Source organism: Melanotaenia boesemani, chromosome 15 (assembly GCF_017639745.1).
Source record: "Melanotaenia boesemani isolate fMelBoe1 chromosome 15, fMelBoe1.pri, whole genome shotgun sequence".
In the NCBI taxonomy this organism is placed as follows: domain Eukaryota; kingdom Metazoa; phylum Chordata; class Actinopteri; order Atheriniformes; family Melanotaeniidae; genus Melanotaenia; species Melanotaenia boesemani.
Genome location: NC_055696.1, coordinates 25,379,803 through 25,400,472, shown reverse-complemented (window position 1 = coordinate 25,400,472; position 20,670 = coordinate 25,379,803). Strand labels below are relative to the sequence as shown.

Below are 20,670 nucleotides of genomic sequence, written 5' to 3'. Positions count from 1 at the left end.
TGTAAAAATATATATATATATTTATATATATATTGCTTTTAATCTAGTTGCCAAGATGGGGTTTCCTAAAATAGTTTGATTTCAGTCATGCATTCTTCATGGTGGGTTTGATCTTTGGGCAGAGAGTAAGCATTGAGATATAAAGGAGGAGGAGGAGGAGTATTAGTAACGATGGAGATGAATCACTGAAGGTTGCCCTAGAAGAAGGACGATGTTTGAGGAATAAAAGAGGAACATGTGAAGAGGTTGCATTCATTAAATGGGTTATGTCTTTAGTCCAACTACAGCATTCCTCCTTATCTTTGTCTTTTGTCAAGGGCTTAATAAAGAACTCATCAGGAGGGAAATGTCATGTTCTCCTAGATAGTAAAATCTAATTGAATCAATGATGAAACATCAGCCATGAATGCTGAATCTGTGGTGATTAAAACCAAGGTAAAAGCCCTCATCAATGAATAAATGTTTAACGAAATGACTTTTTTTTCTTTTCGGTGCTAATCCTCTAAGAAACTAAACCTGTTACCACTTCCCACCACTAGATAGCAGACATGTGAATCTCTCTCTCTCTCTCTCTCTCTCTCTCTCTCTCTCTCTCTCTCTCTCTCTCTCTCTCTCTCTCTCTCTCTCTTTCTCTCTCTCTCTCAATATTGTTGTGTAAAGCATTATTTAGCTCTTATGTATGAAAATCATGAATAAAATGTTGATTGATTGAAAACATAAAAACAAAATCTAACATGTCAATGTAAATTTTATTTACATTGTTAATGTCGTCTTTTTTTGTTGAAGCTAGGACTGTAACTGTAAAAATTAAAAGGAAAACAAAAAGATGGTGGAAGCCAGTCAGTATTTCTTCTTGCTCTTAACTGAACTCAATATTTAGGAGGTGGAAACTAATTTTAAGTTGTTGATGGAAACTTAAAAAAAAAAAAAAAAAAAAGTAAAAAAAATTGTGTTTGGTGGATTCTTTTTATTGTTGCTTCTTGGCGATGAATCTTCTACTGTTAGAAAACCTGTTTATCTCTTTAAATGGAGCCACTTTTGTAAGGAAAATGCACTTGTGAAATGAACAAGAGAGTTCACTATATGTTGTGGCCGTGAAAAAAACGAGCCAAATATCCACTGCCTTCGCCAAACAGCTGATTCTACTGTGGGTTAGGCCTCCAGCAACAGGCAGCTAACACAATCATGTCTCAGGGTTGTAAAAGCAGCTGATTTTAGTCACAGTGAGCTTCCTGAAATAAGTGTAATCAACAAATCTATCACCCCTACAAGAGTTTGGTGGCTGATTCCTGTTTTGCCAGCATTTTATTAATTTATTTATTTATTTATTTTTTTTAAACAGTTTCCCTTTGGAATTGGGTTTGTAAATTATTTCATTATCTAAAAAACATTGTCCTTTTGGTATTGTTAAGCACACAGAATTAGGTTAAGGATAAGATATCAATTGCAATGTTGGTTACCACTGTTTTAACACTCAGCCATACAGTAACCACCATCTGAACCAATATGTGTGCAAGTTACAGCTGGTCAAAGAGAGGTCTGATTAGTTCCTATAGTTAATAATTACATGCTAAAAGAATCAAACATTCCCTGCATAATGGGGACATGGTCTGATTATAGGGCAAAGACAAGAAGCTTTATCTTCACCCTTACATGCAGACTAATTTCCTAAGTAGCCTTAAGGGTCGCCATTACCACAAGAGTTTATAGCTCTGCTCCTTCCTGCCCTGCAGAATCTCAGATCTGATAAATCACTCATGATCACTTCTACTTCACCTGTTGATGCGAGGCCCAAAAGGTCTACTAGGCAGAGCCTCCTTTGGTCCTGTGAACAGTATGCGATCAGGGATGCAGAGTTCTTTGGGTCAGGATCAAAATGATGGCTTGTTTGTGATGCAGCCATGCGGCTCCTGTGCATATGTGGTGTTTTAATAATGTCTCACTCAGTTCAGGGTATCTACATTAACCTTTTGAGCTTGCAAGGTTAACACAAAGACTCAAGGACTGCATCACTGACCTCATTATGGTGACAAAACATCACATAGACTCACAGAGTGGAGGGATTTGGCTTTCTTAAGTGGAGACAGCCATTTAAACTGTAATAAAGTGGATTTCTCTGTTTAGGTGATTTGAGGATATTGAGTAATGACTCTATAGGAAACCGACCAGCACGCACATTAAGAATGAACTCAGAAGTACATTTTCTATGACTGATATGTTGCCTCAGGTCTTCACATTCTAATCAATAGCGCTATCACCTTTACTTATTTAAGATGTTGGCTCATTATGTGCAGCACTCGAGGTATAATAAGAGCCTGAGGTGAAAATGTAATTAAAAAGATAACATCGTGTTTTATTCAAGTCATGCAGTGAATACGGAATACGATGAGCGTGTTAGTGTCTTAAGAAAAGCCTGACTCATGTATAATGAATATAAAAGAATTATAATTTTCTCTGACTGACAGAGCTTGAACCTGAGCTGCTTGGGATCAATAACACTGTCTCCATTTATTTTAGGTGTTAATATAAAAGGTTCACTGGTCATGCAGGGAAGCAGATGTTGATTTTTAAAGTCTAAAACTTTAAGCTTTTAAGATGCTCCTCAAGATATTACCCTTTGTTTGTGTTAATAAGCTTCTTGCTTTATGATTTATGTTAATATGATTAAGATTTCATGACATTTACATCCATCTGTAAACAGGGCTCTCAGTGCACAACCGTATGAATAAAAATGGATAAAGCTTTAGATTTTGAATCTTATTTTTTTTTTCTTTTTTTTTCTTTTATTTTGTCCTGTCCAGCATCATGATAGCAGAATGATGGTCTAGCTGCTGTGTTGTGCTGAACAAATTTGCTTTGCCAGAGGAGCTTAATGGGTATAAGGCTCCTTTTGATAATCTCATTATTTATTTATTTATTCCTATTTATTTATTTTGAATTACTGGACCTGACTGGAGAGGACAGAAAAAAATGAGAATAATAAAGAGAAGTAAAAAGGAAACTAGAGAAGAAGGAAGAGGAGACAAAGCTTTCAATCCAACCTAAGACCAGTACAATACAAACCCCAGCCACCCCACCATGAAGACCACCCTGGACTCACCCAAGGCGGCAGGGGAAGGCCCCAGCCAGAGCTCCCTGTGGTCATGGGGCACAGGCCCCTGGCAGGCAAAGATTGGCAGCCGCCGACCCTGCCAGGCACCAGCCATCCAGGGTGGCCAGAACGAAGGGCTCAGGGCCCCGAGAGCCCTCACCTTCCCCACTCATGACTGTATGTTATGTGTATGTTGTTTGCAATTAAAATTGAGGGGCAGTAATGGTACAATGCTGGGAGCGAGGCCACATGAGCAGCCCTGCCCGCCATGCACTCCCGGTGTTTGTGTTTGTGTCTTATGTTTCTTGTGTTTTGGCATATATATATATATATATATATATAATTTTTTTTTACATATAATAGAGTTAAGCTGGTGGTATTCTAAGAATTTAGTGCTACTGATTCTATTTTGTACAGCTAGTATATTAAATGGCAAGAAGTTTAACTTTTCTATTATATTTTCTGTTTTATTCCTTTATTTTTCCATAAAGTTGGTCATCCTTTTGTTTTGCAGGATGTCAGGGTTGTTCCAGATGTGTGTAAGCTCACATTGAATAAGTAAAGACTTGAATATTTGAATATGCTTTTAAAACACTTATGTGGTTTGATGGCTGAGCTGATGAATGGCAAGTCAGAGATAACTAGATTCTAACACAATGCTCGCTCTACATCAAACCTTGGTTCATCTAGACCGCTAGGTTTAAGCCATTTGGAGATAAATTGCAACTTGTTACCTAAATATATATACATATTAAATAGTGATTAAAATTGGGTAGCTCCAATCCACCTCTGTCTTTAGTCTGTTGTAAAGTTTTTAGACTAATATGTGATGACTTGTTTTTCCATAGAAATATGGATATATATAATCTGAATTTGAATGTAACTGTTGTCCTGTAATGGTACATCTAATGCATGAAAATGTACTTTTGAAGTTACACAACAAACAATGACTATTCAAATATTCAGCTGGATTCCCACAGAAACTCTTGTCATCCCTCCCCCACCCCTGCTGTGCAGGGCCTGGGGTTTCTTTGCAAATGAATTCAAAGACTAGAGTGAAATTTCAACTTTGAAGATTTACATTTTTATTATGTGAGTCGGCTGACTAAAGTAACGATGAGGTGAAACTGAAATATTCACAAAATGTAAAAGCCAAGACGACTGAAGTTTGCGTGTAGCAGCCAGTGTCTACTCAGGACATTATTACATACAGCAGCTGGAGAAGAGGAAGGTGCATGTACCCCCTAACATTTAAGTAGGCTGTCACTCAGGTGTGCACCATCAGAAAACAGAGAAACAGTTTTTCTGCCTTGCATGCTGGAACATCTTTTAAAGATCACTCTCCTCTTACCTCTGAGTAGGACCAGGTGGAGAAAGGGAAAGAAGAGAAAAAATCTCGGCTTCTTCCTATAGGGAGAAACCAAGTCATGCTTCTGTATGCAAGATTAAAATCTGACTTCCTCTATTTGACTTGTTAAAAAAACTAATTAACGCTTCAAAATACATAAAGCAGAGTTTTATGTGTGGCTTTATCATATAAATGACTTTTTACAATCTTGAAACCATTTAAAAACTTTTATTTGACTTATGGTGGACGGACATCTGATGTAGTTTGAGTCAAGTCAGCTGGATTGGGTTTATTTTCTTGAAGACATTTCACTCCAATCCAAAGAAGTTCTGATGCAAGTTCTGACAAAAAGTTCTGATGCAAATTTTACTTCAGTAGCCTGTGAAATTTCTGATGGTTTTAGCTTCTACCATCATTGTTGAGTCAGTACTCACTTGAAGTTGTGTTAAAGTGACCTTGTCGATATAGTTTCACCTGAGGCTAAATGTGAATAGGTGCCAGTCTCCTTGAGATAGCTGAAAGAATGCTATTGTAGGTGGGGGAGAGGTGGTGTTTCAGTCCTCCTTCTATGTTGAGTCAAAGTTTCTCTACTTTGACATAGGTGGCCTCTTTTACTCCTCACTCATCTCATAGCTATCTCAAAGAAACTGAGGCAGAAAAACATGAATTACAACAAAAACATCAGCAACACAAAGAAAAAAACCAAAACGTAACTGTAACTCCTGATTAAACCCACAGGAGAAAAAAATAACTGTATCAGCAAGTTAGTGAATGTGGGGGATAAATACCAGGAATGACTAATTATCCCTCCTCATGATGACTACTCATCAGTGATGTATAATCGCGCAAATGCGAGGATGAGAAGCAGACCAGGGGTTCCCCAAGACCTGGGAGACGAGCAAGCAGCCCATCACAGTTGATCCTGCCAGTAGCATATGCTTTTCTCAAGTACACACGGCCAGTACTGTGAAACTGCGAATGGCTCATTAATTCAGTTATGGGATGACTATGCATCAGCCCAGAAGATGCCCACATTGGCTGCTGATCCAAAAAGTTAAGTTAGAGTCCTGCATAAGTGCTTCTTACTCACTTACATCAACCTTATGTACATTCCTGGCTCAAGACTGCTCAGGACCCCATGGGGCCTGAGATTTACATATATGGCTGTCCATGGGCGTATGACTATGCTGTTCCACCCTTCAACTGCAGAGGGTGTCAAAGAGCAGAAAATTGCCTATTTCTACTGAAGCTTTAAGAATTTTTTCTACTGACTTTCTTCAACCTTGTGCCATTTTCAAAGGTCATGGAAAAATGCTTCGGGAAAGACCGTAGGAAGTGGACTATATGCCCTATAACCTCAGCCTTCATGGGATGCTCTCCTTGTACTGAACCAGGGTAACAACCAGGGTAGATTTCTAATTTTACTGGCCATTCAGAACTTCCACCAGCCAACTTGGTGGGGTGGTGGGTGTGGAGGGTAATGCGGTTCATCAGTGCAGTTAAATGCTTTCAATCATATATTTTTCATGAAATAGTTTTTTGGAGCAGGGAAACAATAAAAGCCTGCAGGGTAGCGATCCTAAAGGACTGGAGTTTGCAACCCTGCTTTAGAGTGATATAATTTCATTGAAAAAATTCTGCATTTAGCCTTGCATTTATCAGTATTATTGAAATCTATATGAAAATATTTATTAAAAAACAAAGGAAAGAAAAGAAAAGAAAAAGAAAAAGCCAACACATATTATTTTGGACATTAATATCTTTTCTCTTTTATTAAGACAAGAACTTTTCATTGTTTTGTAAAAATGTCTATTTATGAACCAATACAAAATGTGTATGGGAATGTGGAACTCCTTTTCTCCAATAATACACATTACATTTCCCAAGTACAGCAGAGAGACAAAAAGAATCAATCTAAAAACAATGACTGGTGAAACAATCAAACCTTTTCTGGGAAACCAAATAAGTTTCAAAAAGGTGGTGGAGCATTCAAAGTGACAGTAGTACAGCCACAACACGTTTCTGGTCCTGCTTCATTCCAATAAACATTTTACTCTTTATGATATATGCCAACAAAAAAGCAATACTTAACACATCTTTACAGTGCACCAAATATTAAGAAAAATACATAAAACATGTACAACATATATGCAAAATATTTCACCAATTTTGGACCTAAAAGAATGTGTTGCACTTAATTTAATGAATGCATTGTACTTGCTTTTATGTCATTGGGAGGTGGGGCCTAAACTTTGCATTCTACCTGAGATGCAGTCACATCGGTCAGCAACACATGAACCTGAGACAGGACATTATCAAAAGAATTTAATGTGGAGAAAACAATCTCACTTACACTTTAACTGCATGGTCCATTTTTTTCTTTTTAATTTCTACAGAGAATGGCATTAAAAATGAAGTGATACATTAACTTATGTATCATCCTGCTTATGCATTTCAATTTCTCAATAATTAAATGTCCTTAAATGCTAGTTTTGTTGTTTTGTTCTTGTTGCTTTTGTATTTTTGGAGGTTTGGAATAGCAAAGACATTTGGAGAAACACAAGGCATCCAAAGCCGTGAGAAGGTTCAATATTCACAAATTAGGTATGAGTGTATGAGCCATAAGGGAGAAGACAATATTCAGTTCTATTCCTTTATTGACAAGTACATTTTTTGAAGTCTGATTTAAATGGAAGCTGCCACATGTCACTGAAGCAAAATAGTGCTCACTGGAAAATACAAATCACACGGTCTCAGTCTATCAGATGAAGTGACAACTGTTCTGTGATTCATAAAGCAACAATAACAAGTCAGTTTATAGTTTCTTTTTTTAATCAGACACCAGACTGTGAAACATCTAATCTAATCATTACCCTTACCCAACTCCCACCCATCCATTTAACACAAACACAAAACAGTGTCATCAGCATACAGTGTCGACTTAGTGGTAATTCCTTTGTGACTTTTTAAATGAACTCAAGTTTTAACAGAGGAAAACTGATGGAGAATTGGACACAGCATCATCCCTAGTTTCACGCTCATGTACAGCCAAATCCGATGAAAAAGCTAAATAATGCGTACAGCTATGCAGGCGCTATTTTCTAAAACCACATAACTGCCCATACGGTATGCTGAAGATTAGATTTGCACAATAAGGACATCATCTAATTCTGCTTGATAACCATTAACTCCAAATCTCAATATGGAAAGACTGAATGCTGTCTTCATGCATGACCATGATATATTAAAGCTATAACACAGGTGATGTGTTGCAGTCTGTGTTGCACATTAAGAAAATCCAATGAAGTGTTTAAACGTTACAGTAAAGTATTACAGACATGAGTGTACACACAGCAAGCAGCACCAAGAAATCTGTTAAATACTCTTAACAGGGGTGACTAAAAATGGTGCCAAGTGAGTTAAATCTGTGAACATGTAGTGTAAAAGTCTCAAACACTCGTAACTTCTGTTAAACACAAAAGAATCACTGCTAAAAAAAATAAATAAAAAAAAATAGCTAGTTAACTTATGCTAGGAGTAGTAGAAGTTGGCTGGCCATCTTCTGCTAGCAGTAGCTGCTTTAATAGTAAAAGATAGCTAGGTAACTGTCTTTACCAATTTAACTATTGGTATAAAGTGGTATGAATAAAGTAACCTCAACCTTAACCACAACAAAAAAGTCAGGTTCAATACACATTTAGTTTTGAATGTAAACAGTCCAATCATTTAGTGGTCAGTATTGGAATTTAATCAAAATTGAGAAATGGTAATGTGAAAGTATGATATACTAACACTGCAAATGTCATCTAGGATAAAGCATAATGTGTGGTTGCTGTCACTAATGGAGCAACAGCTATTCAAAATGTGATAGAACAAAAAAGAAGTTAAATGTTAACACTTTCACCATTTTACCAGATGCCAACTGCAGCCTGGACCTCCACCTCAATCCACCCACAGCTGTCACAGAGTGAAAAAGACTCATTAAGTGCTGCTCGCTGTGTGAAAGCATGATAATGATAACTGCCACCAGTACACCCTCACTGCCATGTTAAAAAGCTGGGGCACTAATGCAAACCATGGATTAACAACACAGAGCACAATATGTGTACTTAGTTATATTACAAAGAGTGAATTACTTTTGGCATCCTCAGTGTGCCCCAGCTGGCAAAACAGAACCAAACCTTGTTCGGTTTTGGCAGGTGATACATTAGCAGAACAGAAACTGAAAGAATGGATTTTAGTATATTTGTACATGCAAAACATAAGAAATATTTAAGCATTTAAAGCATCTGCATCAACTGTTGGAGGTGATCCGTCTCCCAGAGCGTTTCAGTTTAAACACATTTACTTTCCCCAATGTGTGCCTGTTTTAGTTGGACAAAACTTACAATGAGAGTGAAACAACTAAATCCACAAAGGTATTGTAATTCTAGTAACCTGTAAAAAATATTTCTGAGTAAGGAGTAGTGTACCATACAACTGTGATCCCACTTTTTTTTTATAGTTGTGTGTGTTTGTGAGATAAAATGAACTTGCTGATGAGAGGACCTGGATATCCATGAGCATTTTTATTTATTTATTTATTTTTTTGTGGAACTTGAACTTGGATGTGTTTGAGTTTGAAGTTGGTTAAGGCTGTTTGACTACTCGAAGTTATGTACACTTATACCAGCATCTTCTGGCCAAAACTGAGACTAAGTGATTTCACAACATTTCTATTCCAGTGTGGCAACCATTTTCTAAAGAATTTACTGTGTCTTACTTTCCCATGTGTAAGAGACAGAATATTCTAAGTGGAGAGAAATCAACTGAATCGTGATAGCTTGATAAAAGCTGGTGGGGGAAAAAAAAAAACATTTAATCAGCCAATCAGAGAAAAAGATAAGGAAAATAATTACATAACAGCATGGGGAAAACCAGAATAATGTACCATTTGTCTTTCTGAATACAAGTAGTTGTTTGAAAGAAAACAGTATGGTAGCATATCTGCTTTGAGAAGCTAAAAATTGTGTTGGCCTGATGAAATTAACAATCTTTGCTGCTTTCTTATTGATGATGATGATGTTGTTTTTGGTTGTGTTGGTGGGGAGTCCAGTCCAACAAACCTGTTTCTTACTGATGTACTTTGTACAATGATATGTAAAGCGTACCATGCAATTACTTCTTTTTTTTAATCTTTGTTTTTTTTGAGCTGTCAAAGTTGAGGAGAAAGAGAAGGAAGTAATGGCTTGAGACAAATCACAGTATACTGGAAAGAGTTGTTATGCAGGAGAGGATCCGTGTGTGCAGACACATTTAGAGAAATGAATAAAGTGGCTGTGTCATTTTACCCTCTTACAGAAAGCCGACAGCACGCTGATAATTACGAGTGGAAAAGATAAAACGTAGGGTGGGGGGGCAAATAGGTTATGCAAATGATGATCAACACAGATGGGAGGAGTGGAGGAAACGGAAAAAAAGAAAAGAAAATCAGAACAAGGCACAGAATTTTCTGCAAATGGTGGAACTAAATAAAATCCGTACCAGCAGTTAGGGAGGTGTTGAATGGTGAAGCTCTCTACAGTGATTTCTGGCAACATCTGACGCACCCTCCCACCCCCCAACCCAGCCCCTTCTCGCTTTACTGAAAACCCAAACCCGACGTTTTTTGTCCTTTTTGATTTTTTTTTAAACACACAAAAACATTCCATCTACATCTGCAGACTAGACTAAACAACGGCTTAAAACCTTTCTTTAAAACTCCATCTATCCTCCACCTCTCGACCCCTCTACTCTCACTAAAAGCAATCCAACTTAAAAGCACTCCATCAACGCCCACCTCTAAGCCCCCCTCCCTCCCAATGCCCCATCCCAAAATAACAGCTCTGTGTCCCGAGGACATCAAAGTGAGGGGTCCCGTTTTTTGATTAGATGTAGTACTCCTTCTTCTCGTCCGAGTTGGTGTGGCCACCCTCTGCGTTGATGATAGCTGTGTCTGCATCCGCCGCATCGTCTGCTCCTTTGGCTTCGTGTGTGAAGTAGGTACCTGAAGAGAAGAGGGTGGAGGACAGTGTCACGGACTGGATAATAGCCTGCTGCTTAGATGATACAAAAGATTAAAATGTGACCCTCCATTCACAGCATCTAATTATGCAAATTCTCCACCGTGTGGCCATTTACATACACCCAACACTGCCAATCTGTAATGTTCACATTATACAACATTTTTCCTCGTTTTCGCTGAGATTGGCACATGAAAATCAAGGCTTTTGAAAGGATCTTGAGTGCGCAGAAGAGTGAAGATCGCACCTTAGAATTAACCTTGTCAAGTTCAGCAAAAGAAAAGGCCACTTCAAACCTCATTTACAAGATTTATTCACATCCTATCAAAGCAGCAGGAGTTTGGTGGTGACAATATTATAATTTGACCAAATGTGTAAAATACTTTGTGCTTATAGACCCAAGGTGCTCAGAGCAGATGCATGAAAAGGTGACCAGTCAAGGAGAGGCTCAACACCTTAAAAAAACAGTAAAAATCAACAAAAAACTATCTTTCTTTATCCTAGGCCTCCCCAGTCTTCATGTTGAAATGTTCTTGGGTGAGATACTAAACCACGAGGTGCATGTATAAAAACACCGTGTAGCCATAAGACTGTACAAACAGATACGTGTTGTACATAGTACTGACAGAGAATGACTTCTGGATATTTGAATAATCATTTAATTGCAAAAGATTGAATAATTTCCAGTGTTTCTTAATCCTACTCCTTAGGACCCACTTCCCTGCAGGTGTTAGATGTTTCCACACACATCTGGCTAAAATGAATGAATCCTTGACAGGCTTAAAAAGAACTTAGTGAGGATGTCTATTAATCTCAACCAGGTGTGTTTAAGCAGGGAAACAACTAAAACATGCAGGGCAGTGTATCTCTAATACCAGGACTGAGAAAACAATCCTCTTCTTGGTCAGTAGTAATGCGTTACAACCACCTCAAGATGGTGTCGATAGCAAGCTGTTTGCCAATCCCCATAAAAAACAACAGAAGGAAGTTTAACTGGTGCTAGGCTCTGGTACAACGTGCACAGTGCTGTGAGCGTTGATGCTGATAGATAATAAATATACTAAACATGAAGCCAAAGACAACAACTACCAAAATGTTTTGTTTGGAAGATGACGTGAAGTGAGCATATCCTAAATTATTGAGGAGCGAAGCAGCCGACCGAAGGTCCATCCAGTAATCAGCTGTCCATGGTTAGCTTTGTTCCCAGATAAAGTTTGATGTCAATCGTCAAGAGCGAATTGTGGACCTCGTCTCAAATGAAAGCTAAAGACATGCTTCCTATTAATTTAGTCCAAGGAAATTTGACATAATGTATTGAGCCTAAGTTAACAAGAACCAAGAAAACCCGTCAGAATAAGACTAAAGAAACCGAATGCTGATGGTGTAGGAGAGCTGAACACTGTGTCTCACCACAGATTCATGGACAGCACGTACAACAGAGTCATGTCTAACAGCCAAGTCATTACGGACCTAACTGAGAAATGTACTCAGCTGTTCTGCAGACCAAAGCCATGCCAGAGCATAATAAAAATAACAATTCATTAATTTTCTGCACCACTTCGCCCAATTCAGGGTTGCGGGGAAGCTGTAACCCCTCCAAGCATTGAACAGGTGAGAGGCAGGTACACCTGGACAGGTCACCAGTCCATCACTGGGCCAGCACAGAGACACAAAGAACCACGCACAATCATGTCTGAGGAGAACTTAGTGACCGGTTAATCTAACATGCATGTCTTTGGATGATGGGAGGAAGCCAGAGTCCAACGTGTATATATGGATGATTGACCCAATAATAATAATAATAATAATAATAATACTTTGAATTATCCAAATTTGGCCATTCTATTTTTGCTTTTGACCAGTGGGCTGCCAGTTCAACAGCACCAGGAGCAGTTAGAGATTAAGGGCTTGGCTCAGGGGTCCACAGTGGGTATTTTTTTCTATGTCCCCAGGTGGAGGACTTGAACCTGGATCCTAGAGCCCCAGCTCCACCACTAGGCCTACCACTGATTATATATCAGTAGTTTGAACTACTGTTTTATTTAACACAACATTTCCTGTGTAATAGGTAGACATGGATTTCATGTCAAAATTACAGGTTGTCACAAGACACATGCACTTTGAGGTCTGGCAGAGTTTTATGTGGTGGTGATGCTCTTTATCTGACAAACAGCCGTTATTGTGCAGATACTTAAGTAAACATCATACTGATAACAGCTGCGCTTTTACTGGAGTGCAGTCAAGCTTTCACAGTACAAAAGTGAATGTTCAACAGGCTGAAAGAAGGAAAAAAGTCTCATCTTCATCTGCTTCAGCTCATGCTACGTTTCATTTAACCACTGCATACTTTACATGCTCACATTAACTATATGATTTCTAAGATTGCAAAAAAAAAAAATAGATTTTATAAAAACTACATGCATTGTTGAGTCCTGTAGTAAATACTGAGCCCACTCTGTTCTGTCTATCACTAACAGACTGATGAGGACAATAATGTTCAGTATCTTTTGTGCAAAATGGGCCTAAAACAGACACGATGCCATTGAGATCCTCTCATGCTCCATAAAACTGTGATTGGTTAGAGTCTGTTAGTGGCTGTCTGACTGCTCCTCTTTAACTCTGCTTAGCAACACTTTCACTGCAGTGAGAATAATGGCAACCCTCTCGCCTCCAGTGTAAAACCACACAAAAGTCCGTTAATAGGATGTTATTGTATAGTGTGTGGATTTGGTAAAAAACAGACCCGGTCACGTTATTAAACTGCAGGGCCTGGCAGCAGCTGACAGACCGCTCTGATGCGAACTGTGTGCAGAGAAGGTCTGGCTGATGGACAATAATGACCTGTGAATGTCAGCTGGATGTAACTCTTGGAAACATTCTGAACCCCTGACATTCAGCTTGAATGTTCCTGTGAACTTGTGGGCAGAAACCTGATGGGAAAGTATGACTTTAATGTAACATGAAATAAGAAAACGTTTCCTCTCCACCTCTAATCGGCTTCATTTATAGTACTTCCTTTCTAAAGTAGTTAATGTCCCCGTTTCCATTTCCTAGGAAACATCAAAGTGTGAAATTTGTTATAGATTATAATTATTCTGCTGTTATGAGGGCGGCACAGAAGATTTGTTATACTATTCATCAGGACTGCATGAAAAATGTAATTTTACTCATCATTAGTAACCCGTAGCCTTAATAGCTGTCTTTCCATCATTTGGATGGCATCTATCTGGTGATGTAATAAGTTCTTACAGAAAATAAGTGAAAAAGCAGCACTTGATAAAGCTGCATTTTAGTTATTTCTTCAGAAGACACAGCCTTGTAAATATAAAATCAACTATATTTTAAACTGTGCAGCCAACATATAATCTGTCTGTTATATACAACCAATTCTCAAAAAGTTGGGACAATATGTCAAATGTTTATAAAAATGTTTTCAATCTCCAGTAGAACATAAACACTGAGACATTTTACCATGTGATGGAAAATATGAGCTGATAGTGAATCTGATGGCAGCAACACGTCTGTAAAAAGCAGTTCCAGGGTGATGTTTAGCATCGTGTAGCATCCCCTCTTCTTTTGACAGCTGTCTGGAAACGTCTGGGAAGTGAGGAGACCAGTTGCTGGAGTTTAAGGAGAGGACTGTTGTCCCATTCTGGTCTGATGCAGGATTCTAGCTCCTCTACAGTCCTGGACCTTGGTTGCCGGATTTCTGCTTTCATGATGCTCTAGATATATTATGTTGGTGAAAGGTCTGGACTGCAGGCACACCAGTTCAGCAGCTGGACTCTTCGCCTGTGAAGCCATGCTGGTGTGATGGATGCAGGATGTGGTTCAGCATTGTCTTGCTGAAATCTGCAAGGCCTTCCCTGAAAGACACATTGTCTGGATGGAAACAGATGTGGCTCTAAAACCTCCATGTACTTTTCAGCATGGATGGAGCTTCACAGATGTGGAAGCTGCCCACGCCATAGACACTAATGCAACCCCAAACCATCAGAGATGCAGCTTTTCACCTGTCCCCTGACAACAAGCTGGATGATCAGATCTTAGTCATTTTAGGAAAATTTTTTCTACGATTCTTAGAGCCAGTTTGTCCATCTTTCCATCTGAGAGACTCTGCCTCTCTGAAATGCTTATTTTATGCACAGTTATGTTACTGACCTGTTGCCAATCAACCTGTTTGGTTGTCAAATGCTTCTCCAGGTGTTTCTGATTTGTACCAGTTACTTTTTCAGCCTTTTGTTGCTCCTGTTCCAACTTTTTCCAGACATGTTGCTGCCATCAGATTCACTATCAGCTCATATTTTCCATCAGATGGTAAAATGTCGCAGTTTCATCATCTGACATGTTGTAAATGATTACATTCTGTCTTTATTCACATTTTACAGAGTGTCCCAAATCTTTTGGAATTGGAGTTGTATATGCCAGATAACATTAAAAACAAAAGAACAAACAGCAGTGATGTTCAGGTTTTCTACCTTTGTGTCTTGCAAAGTAGCGACCCAAGACGATGAGTAGGCAGAGCATGGCGAAGACCACCACGGCCACCACTCCTCCAATGACTGCATGGTCCACGGTTCTGGGTGCTCCTTCCCCGGCTCGTGAATCTAAATGCAGAGGGAAAAGAAAATCAATGTGGGAGAACAGAAATGTTACAAAGAAGGAATAGAAATTAGCCACCAAATCCCTGTGGGAGTGTCTGGCAGCGAAATGCGATAGAGATGTAGATTACATTTAATGCAGGAAGTTGTTGGTGTCTAAAATCCGCTGCTTTTACAATACTGAGACATGAGTGTGTCGGCTGCCTGTTGCCAGAGGCCTAACCTACAGATCTCAGTATATTTAGCTGCTTGTCAGTTTGCATGAATGCTACTTCGGGGCTTCAAACAAAATAATCCACATCTTTCCTTTTTCTGAATGATTTCCAAAAAAGAAGTAAAGACTCATACCCTGAAGGCCAAAAAGAAGATCCAGATCATTTAAATCAGAGGGTAAGGAAACACTCGTGTCACCGTTAGCAATAAGCATTATAGTACAGAAGACATTTCATGTTGACACTATTCTCAGTCCATGATTATATTCTCTTTATTGCTGTAGAAATTCAGTTTACATATTGTTCCTTTTAATTTTCATGAAAATATTGAGCTATCAGTCTTGCAAAGCATTATTCTGTGCAATAAACACTTATGAAAATATAAATATAAAATAACCAGCATCATACATTTACTTTATGACGGTTGGTTTCCTCCAATAGGATGTGACCAGAATGTCTTCTTTTTTAATTATTATAATTTTTTTCTGAGCTCATTTGGGACTTTTTCGGCATTTTAATAACCCCTACATTAAGCTGCCACAACAATAACTGCCTGGATTGCAATCAAGAACTGATTAAGAATTACCATATGCCTCTCAGAGTGCAGGGAATCCCTCAGTTTCCCATCCTTGCTTATGAATTTGTTTGCGGTGGTTTGTAGATCATCGTGAGGTTCGATGATTTGATAAAAATCTTAACAGAGAAGTTTTCTGTGCAGCAACTCACAAAATGAAATGATAATGAATATTACTTGATAGTTATTGTTAAAGCTTGTAGAGCTGCAGTAAAAATACTGTCTATAAGGTTTTATATAAGCATGCGTATAATAATCAGGTTGTTACCAGGTCTTAAATTTAAGCAAATACAACCTAAAATCATCACATGACATATTTCACTGTGGGAACATTTACTTAACAAGAACTAAGTTAAAATCCAGGAGCATTGTGTTATAAAAAATAACTAAATCCATGCAATGCTTCAACAGCTTAGGTAACAGTAATAACTTGAAGTCATTATTTTCTGTATGATGGATCAGTATATATAACTTATATAGTTGTGAAGGGATTTTGGGGCCTTGCAGCATTTATTTCTGCAGCTCTCTGAAGGTCCCACCACAGCATTTCGACCAGGCTGAGGTCTGGACTTCTAACTGGACCAAGTCAACACCTGGATTCTTTCCTTTTTTACTACCTGATCTCAGCCAAGCTTTAGTTGTAAAGACAGATGGACTCACATCTGTCTGATGGACTCAGATCTGTCTGTGGTATTCAAGGGAGTTCATAGTCCACTCAATGACTGCAAGGTGTCCACTTCCTGTAGCTGCAGACCAAGCCCAGATCATCACCCCTCCTCCACTATGCTTGATGGTTTGGATGAGGTTGTAGTGGTCAAAAATACGACGACCCCTCACCCTGTCTCTACCCTCACACACAAACAACAGCAGGGGTCTCGGTTGGCTTGTAGTGGGAAACTGAACCAAAGAGCGGAAGTGACACGGCGTGCTGTAAAGCAACATGTCAGATAACTCGCTCATTCTGGACAGGTTCTGGTGGAAACCACATGAGGTTGGAACACCAAAGGAAAAAAAGAAACCCTGAGGCTGTTGACTTGTGGTGACTAAAATGGTTGAAGGGAAAGGGTTTCTGTTTCAGTCCTGGCCAACTGATAATTCTAGATTTTCTTCTTCCTTATGCTTTTTATCTTCCTGGTCAGTGGCTGTTTTAGGGAATATGTTGGTGTAACTGTATGACATTTTCCAGGTGATTTGAAGCGGTGTGAAAGCAATCCAAACCAAAGGAAGGTGAAGGAGTCTGAATAAATAATGAAACTTTAATCTGTCAAATGTTTTGTAAAACCTGGTAAGAACAAGATGTTATGTCTTGATACATAAAACCTTTGAACGGACAGAACGTGTGCTGTATAGATCTTAATCTATTTTCACATACTGTGCGTGTGATTGGACATTTGGCTTGTGAAGCCAACAGCCTGCATTATGCAGTAGGAAGGTGAGGGGGTGGAGAAAAGATGCAACCTGATTAATTCTTTATTCAGAATTCAAAGTACAAAGCACATTACACACATTTTTATCTTATTTAGATACCATTACAACAAACATTTAACCTTCACCTTCAAAGTAATGTCTTTTAAAAGAGATAATATGGACTGCTACAAACAGCGAGACCAGGATGCTTAACTACCGCTGGTTTTTAGAAGTCAGTTCACATTTAGTAGAGCTTCAGCCCCACCATCCATTAGCTGTAGTAACTCACTGAAACACTGGGGTTTCTCTGAATGAGCAGCAGAAAACAGAGAACAGGCCTCAATTGATTAACAAGTAACAGAAACACAGAGAGGAACATTATCAGCTACCAGCCATCCCTACACACCTGCATTACTCAACCTGCAGGATGGCCGTAAGAAGTGGGGAGGGTGGTGCAGTGCTACCTGTCAAACTCAACAAAACATTACCTGATAGATCTAATAGGTTATTTTGACTTCAGATTTTCTTTTTTGGCGCTGGGCAGATTCAATTAAAGCGAGCAGGAATCCTTCTGACATCCAATTCAGTCTTGTCAGGCTGCGAGAGCTCTGCCTTAACACACTTTCCTATTACAATGTTAATGTGGACTTTGGCTTTGGGGGAGCATGCCTGCTTTGTGGTCAAGGTGGTGGAGGTGGACGGGCGCTGAGGATCATTCTTGATTTGTTTCCACCCAACTTTCCCAGTTTTAATTAATTTCATTGGAAAAGGAGGGAAGGACATCAAAGTTCGCTCAACACACGAGTCTTCCATTTTTCATGTTGCTTCATGTAATGATAAACTCTGCCTATTCAATTCATGTGCATGAAAAAAAGCCAGTTAATCAGCCTTACTGGCACGTGGATTGAAAGTATAAACTTTGGCCTGTCGGTGGCTCTTCAGAGAAGGTTGTTTCACCACCAGAATCCACAAGTAAGTTATATTAATTTCATTTTGCAGCATGGTTTGAGCCCAACTAAGATGTAACGTAGTATAAATCCAAACGTCAAATGTCTTGTCATGGAAGAAATACCTCTGCTCTGGTCTCCAAAAGACTTTTAAGCCCTCCTAAAATACTCAGAAGGGCTCTTCTGGGTTTCAATTCTAATGAGTCAGAACTATCTGGATACACTGTCAATTTCTGTCCAACTTCTAACATAAAGCAATTTACTTGTCAAATTAGAAAGTATCACTTAAATGCAATTACTTTCAGAGAGCATCAAACTGTCTGTGTGTTATTATCTCACACAGGAAGTCACATTAAACTCAATTATAGTTGCCAACTTTCCTTAAAAGTCACTTCTATGACTCTCAGTTGGATAAAAGCTTTGAAGATCCACATCAAGCTGGGAATTGTGACAGTTTGTGTCTTTTAGCTGCAACTTTCTATATTAATAAGAAAACAAGAGTGAAAGCTAAATAAGTTCTTCCAAAAACAATGGATGGCTATGGTGACACCCGATATTCTTCAGAGCTCCTTAGCAGGCCAAGGCAAGTTTATTTGTAGCACAATTCAACAACAGAGTGATTCAAAATGCTGTACAGAATACAAGAAGCATAATTTAACATTAAAAAAAGAAAAAGGAAAAAGAAAGAACATTGGAAAAAAAACAGTATCGAAACATGATCAAGTTTAAAAATTCCAGCTTAAAAGAAACAGATGCAGATCTGGACTTCTAAATAGAACTAGTGAAATGCAGCAGAGAACAGGAGGTTTAATTTGGATTTAAATAAACGGAGTGTTTCAGCTGATCTGAGGCTTTCTGGGAGTTTGTTCCAGAGAAGCTGAATGCAGCTTCTCCATGTCTGGTTCTGGCTCTGGGAACTGATAAGAAACTGGATCCAGATGACCTGAGGGTTCTGGTAGGTTTATACTGGGCCAAGAGGATCACTGATGTATTTTGATCCTAAACCATTCAGAGCTTTATAGACCAGCAGCAGAATTTTAAAGTTTATTCTCTGATGGACAGGCAAGACCTCAGAGCTGGACTGATGTGGTCCACTTTCTGGGTCTTGATGTGGACTCGAGCAGCTGAGTTCTGAATAGTTTTGTTATTGTTTAACTGAAGAAAGTTAAGCTTTTATTAGGGCTATCAAAAATAACATGTTAACGCCGTTAAATAATTTCTGTAATTAATTGCGTTAAATTGTTAACGTAATTAACGTATGTGTGGCATGAAAAGCCTCATATATCTGTCATTTCTGTTGTAATGGCGGGATGGATGATGGGAGAGATCAGCCTGTGTCTATGGATGGACTTGAGAATAAACACAGCGTTAATAGAGCAACCCATGGACGTTGCCTCTGTGGAGAATGGGGGTGTCTTAACACACACTCCTTTCCTGGTGAGAGGGTTCCACACCTTCGCTTTTTCCGTATATTTTTTTTTTCAAACTTATCCTGCGTTTTGCAGCAACATGTCTGCTCTAGAGGATCTCTGGTCGTCTCTGTTTGCTTCTTGCCTCTCCACTCATGTTGTTCCGTGAATCATGATGGCTGCGTTTAATTGTGTTTAAATTCAAAACATTAGAAAAAGAAATGGAAAATATCCCTGGCCCAAATGAGCAGAACTAAACTTAAAGTGTCATTTTTAGTCCTTTAACTAGCAGCTCCAGCTGTTCTCTGATTAAGAGTCTACAACATGTTACAGAACTTTAACTTTTAAAATGTTTCTTTTCCACACTCTTTATTAATAGCCATTAATGTCTGAAGGTAAGCCAGGGAAGGACCAAATAGTGTCAGCTTTACGCGTTTCATTTTCTGTCTTCACTTCATACTAGCAGTTCATACTGCTGTTCTGACTGCAGACGTGAGCGCTTTTTTGGATGAAGGAGGGCCCTGCAGCACCACCCAAATCAAACTTTATTTATAAAGCCCTTTTCATACCCCCCCGACACCTTAACTTCTGTCTCCAAGCTGAAAGCAGGTATAAAATATCAAAAGTAATTAATAAATACCTGGCTTGATGCTAAACTAGCACTCGTGACTAGCAGTGAGCAGCGGTGCTGACTCAGGCCCCGCCCCCGTCTAAAAGCACTAAACAGCCTCGGTCCTTCGCAGCATTGGTCCCAGCTTCCAGCTCCAAAGCAGGAGACGTTCCCCTCTGCTCCAGGACCACACTGGAAGCTGTTGTTTGCCGATTCAGTCCTGGATTACCTTTTAATGAAGAGCGTGGCATGCCACATTCAAAGTCACGTCCTAATTCTGATGCTCACTTTGAACTTCAGCAAGCTGTCTTCACCATGTCTACATGACTAGATGCTGCCATGTGACTGGCTGATTAGATATATGCATTTATACGTAGTTTATGAAAAAAACACCAAAGATTGTTTGCTGTTCAGACTTTTTCAGAACAGA

General features: G+C 38.9%; 1 protein-coding gene across 5 annotated transcripts in view; it reads right to left on the bottom strand.

Moving 5' to 3' along the window:
* Nucleotides 1–6,196: 6,196 nt before the first annotated feature.
* Nucleotides 6,197–20,670, bottom strand: part of cadm1a (cell adhesion molecule 1a) — a 501,415-nt gene continuing 486,941 nt past the window's right edge. For all 5 annotated transcript variants that reach the window (XM_042007760.1, XM_042007762.1, XM_042007763.1 and 2 more), the window contains 2 exons: nt 14,959–15,087; nt 6,197–10,464 (listed from right to left, as the gene is read on the bottom strand). In XM_042007760.1, coding sequence (XP_041863694.1) covers nt 10,346–10,464; nt 14,959–15,087 — 248 coding nt within the window. In that variant the 3' untranslated portion in view covers nt 6,197–10,345. The remainder of the gene's footprint in view (nt 10,465–14,958; nt 15,088–20,670) is intronic.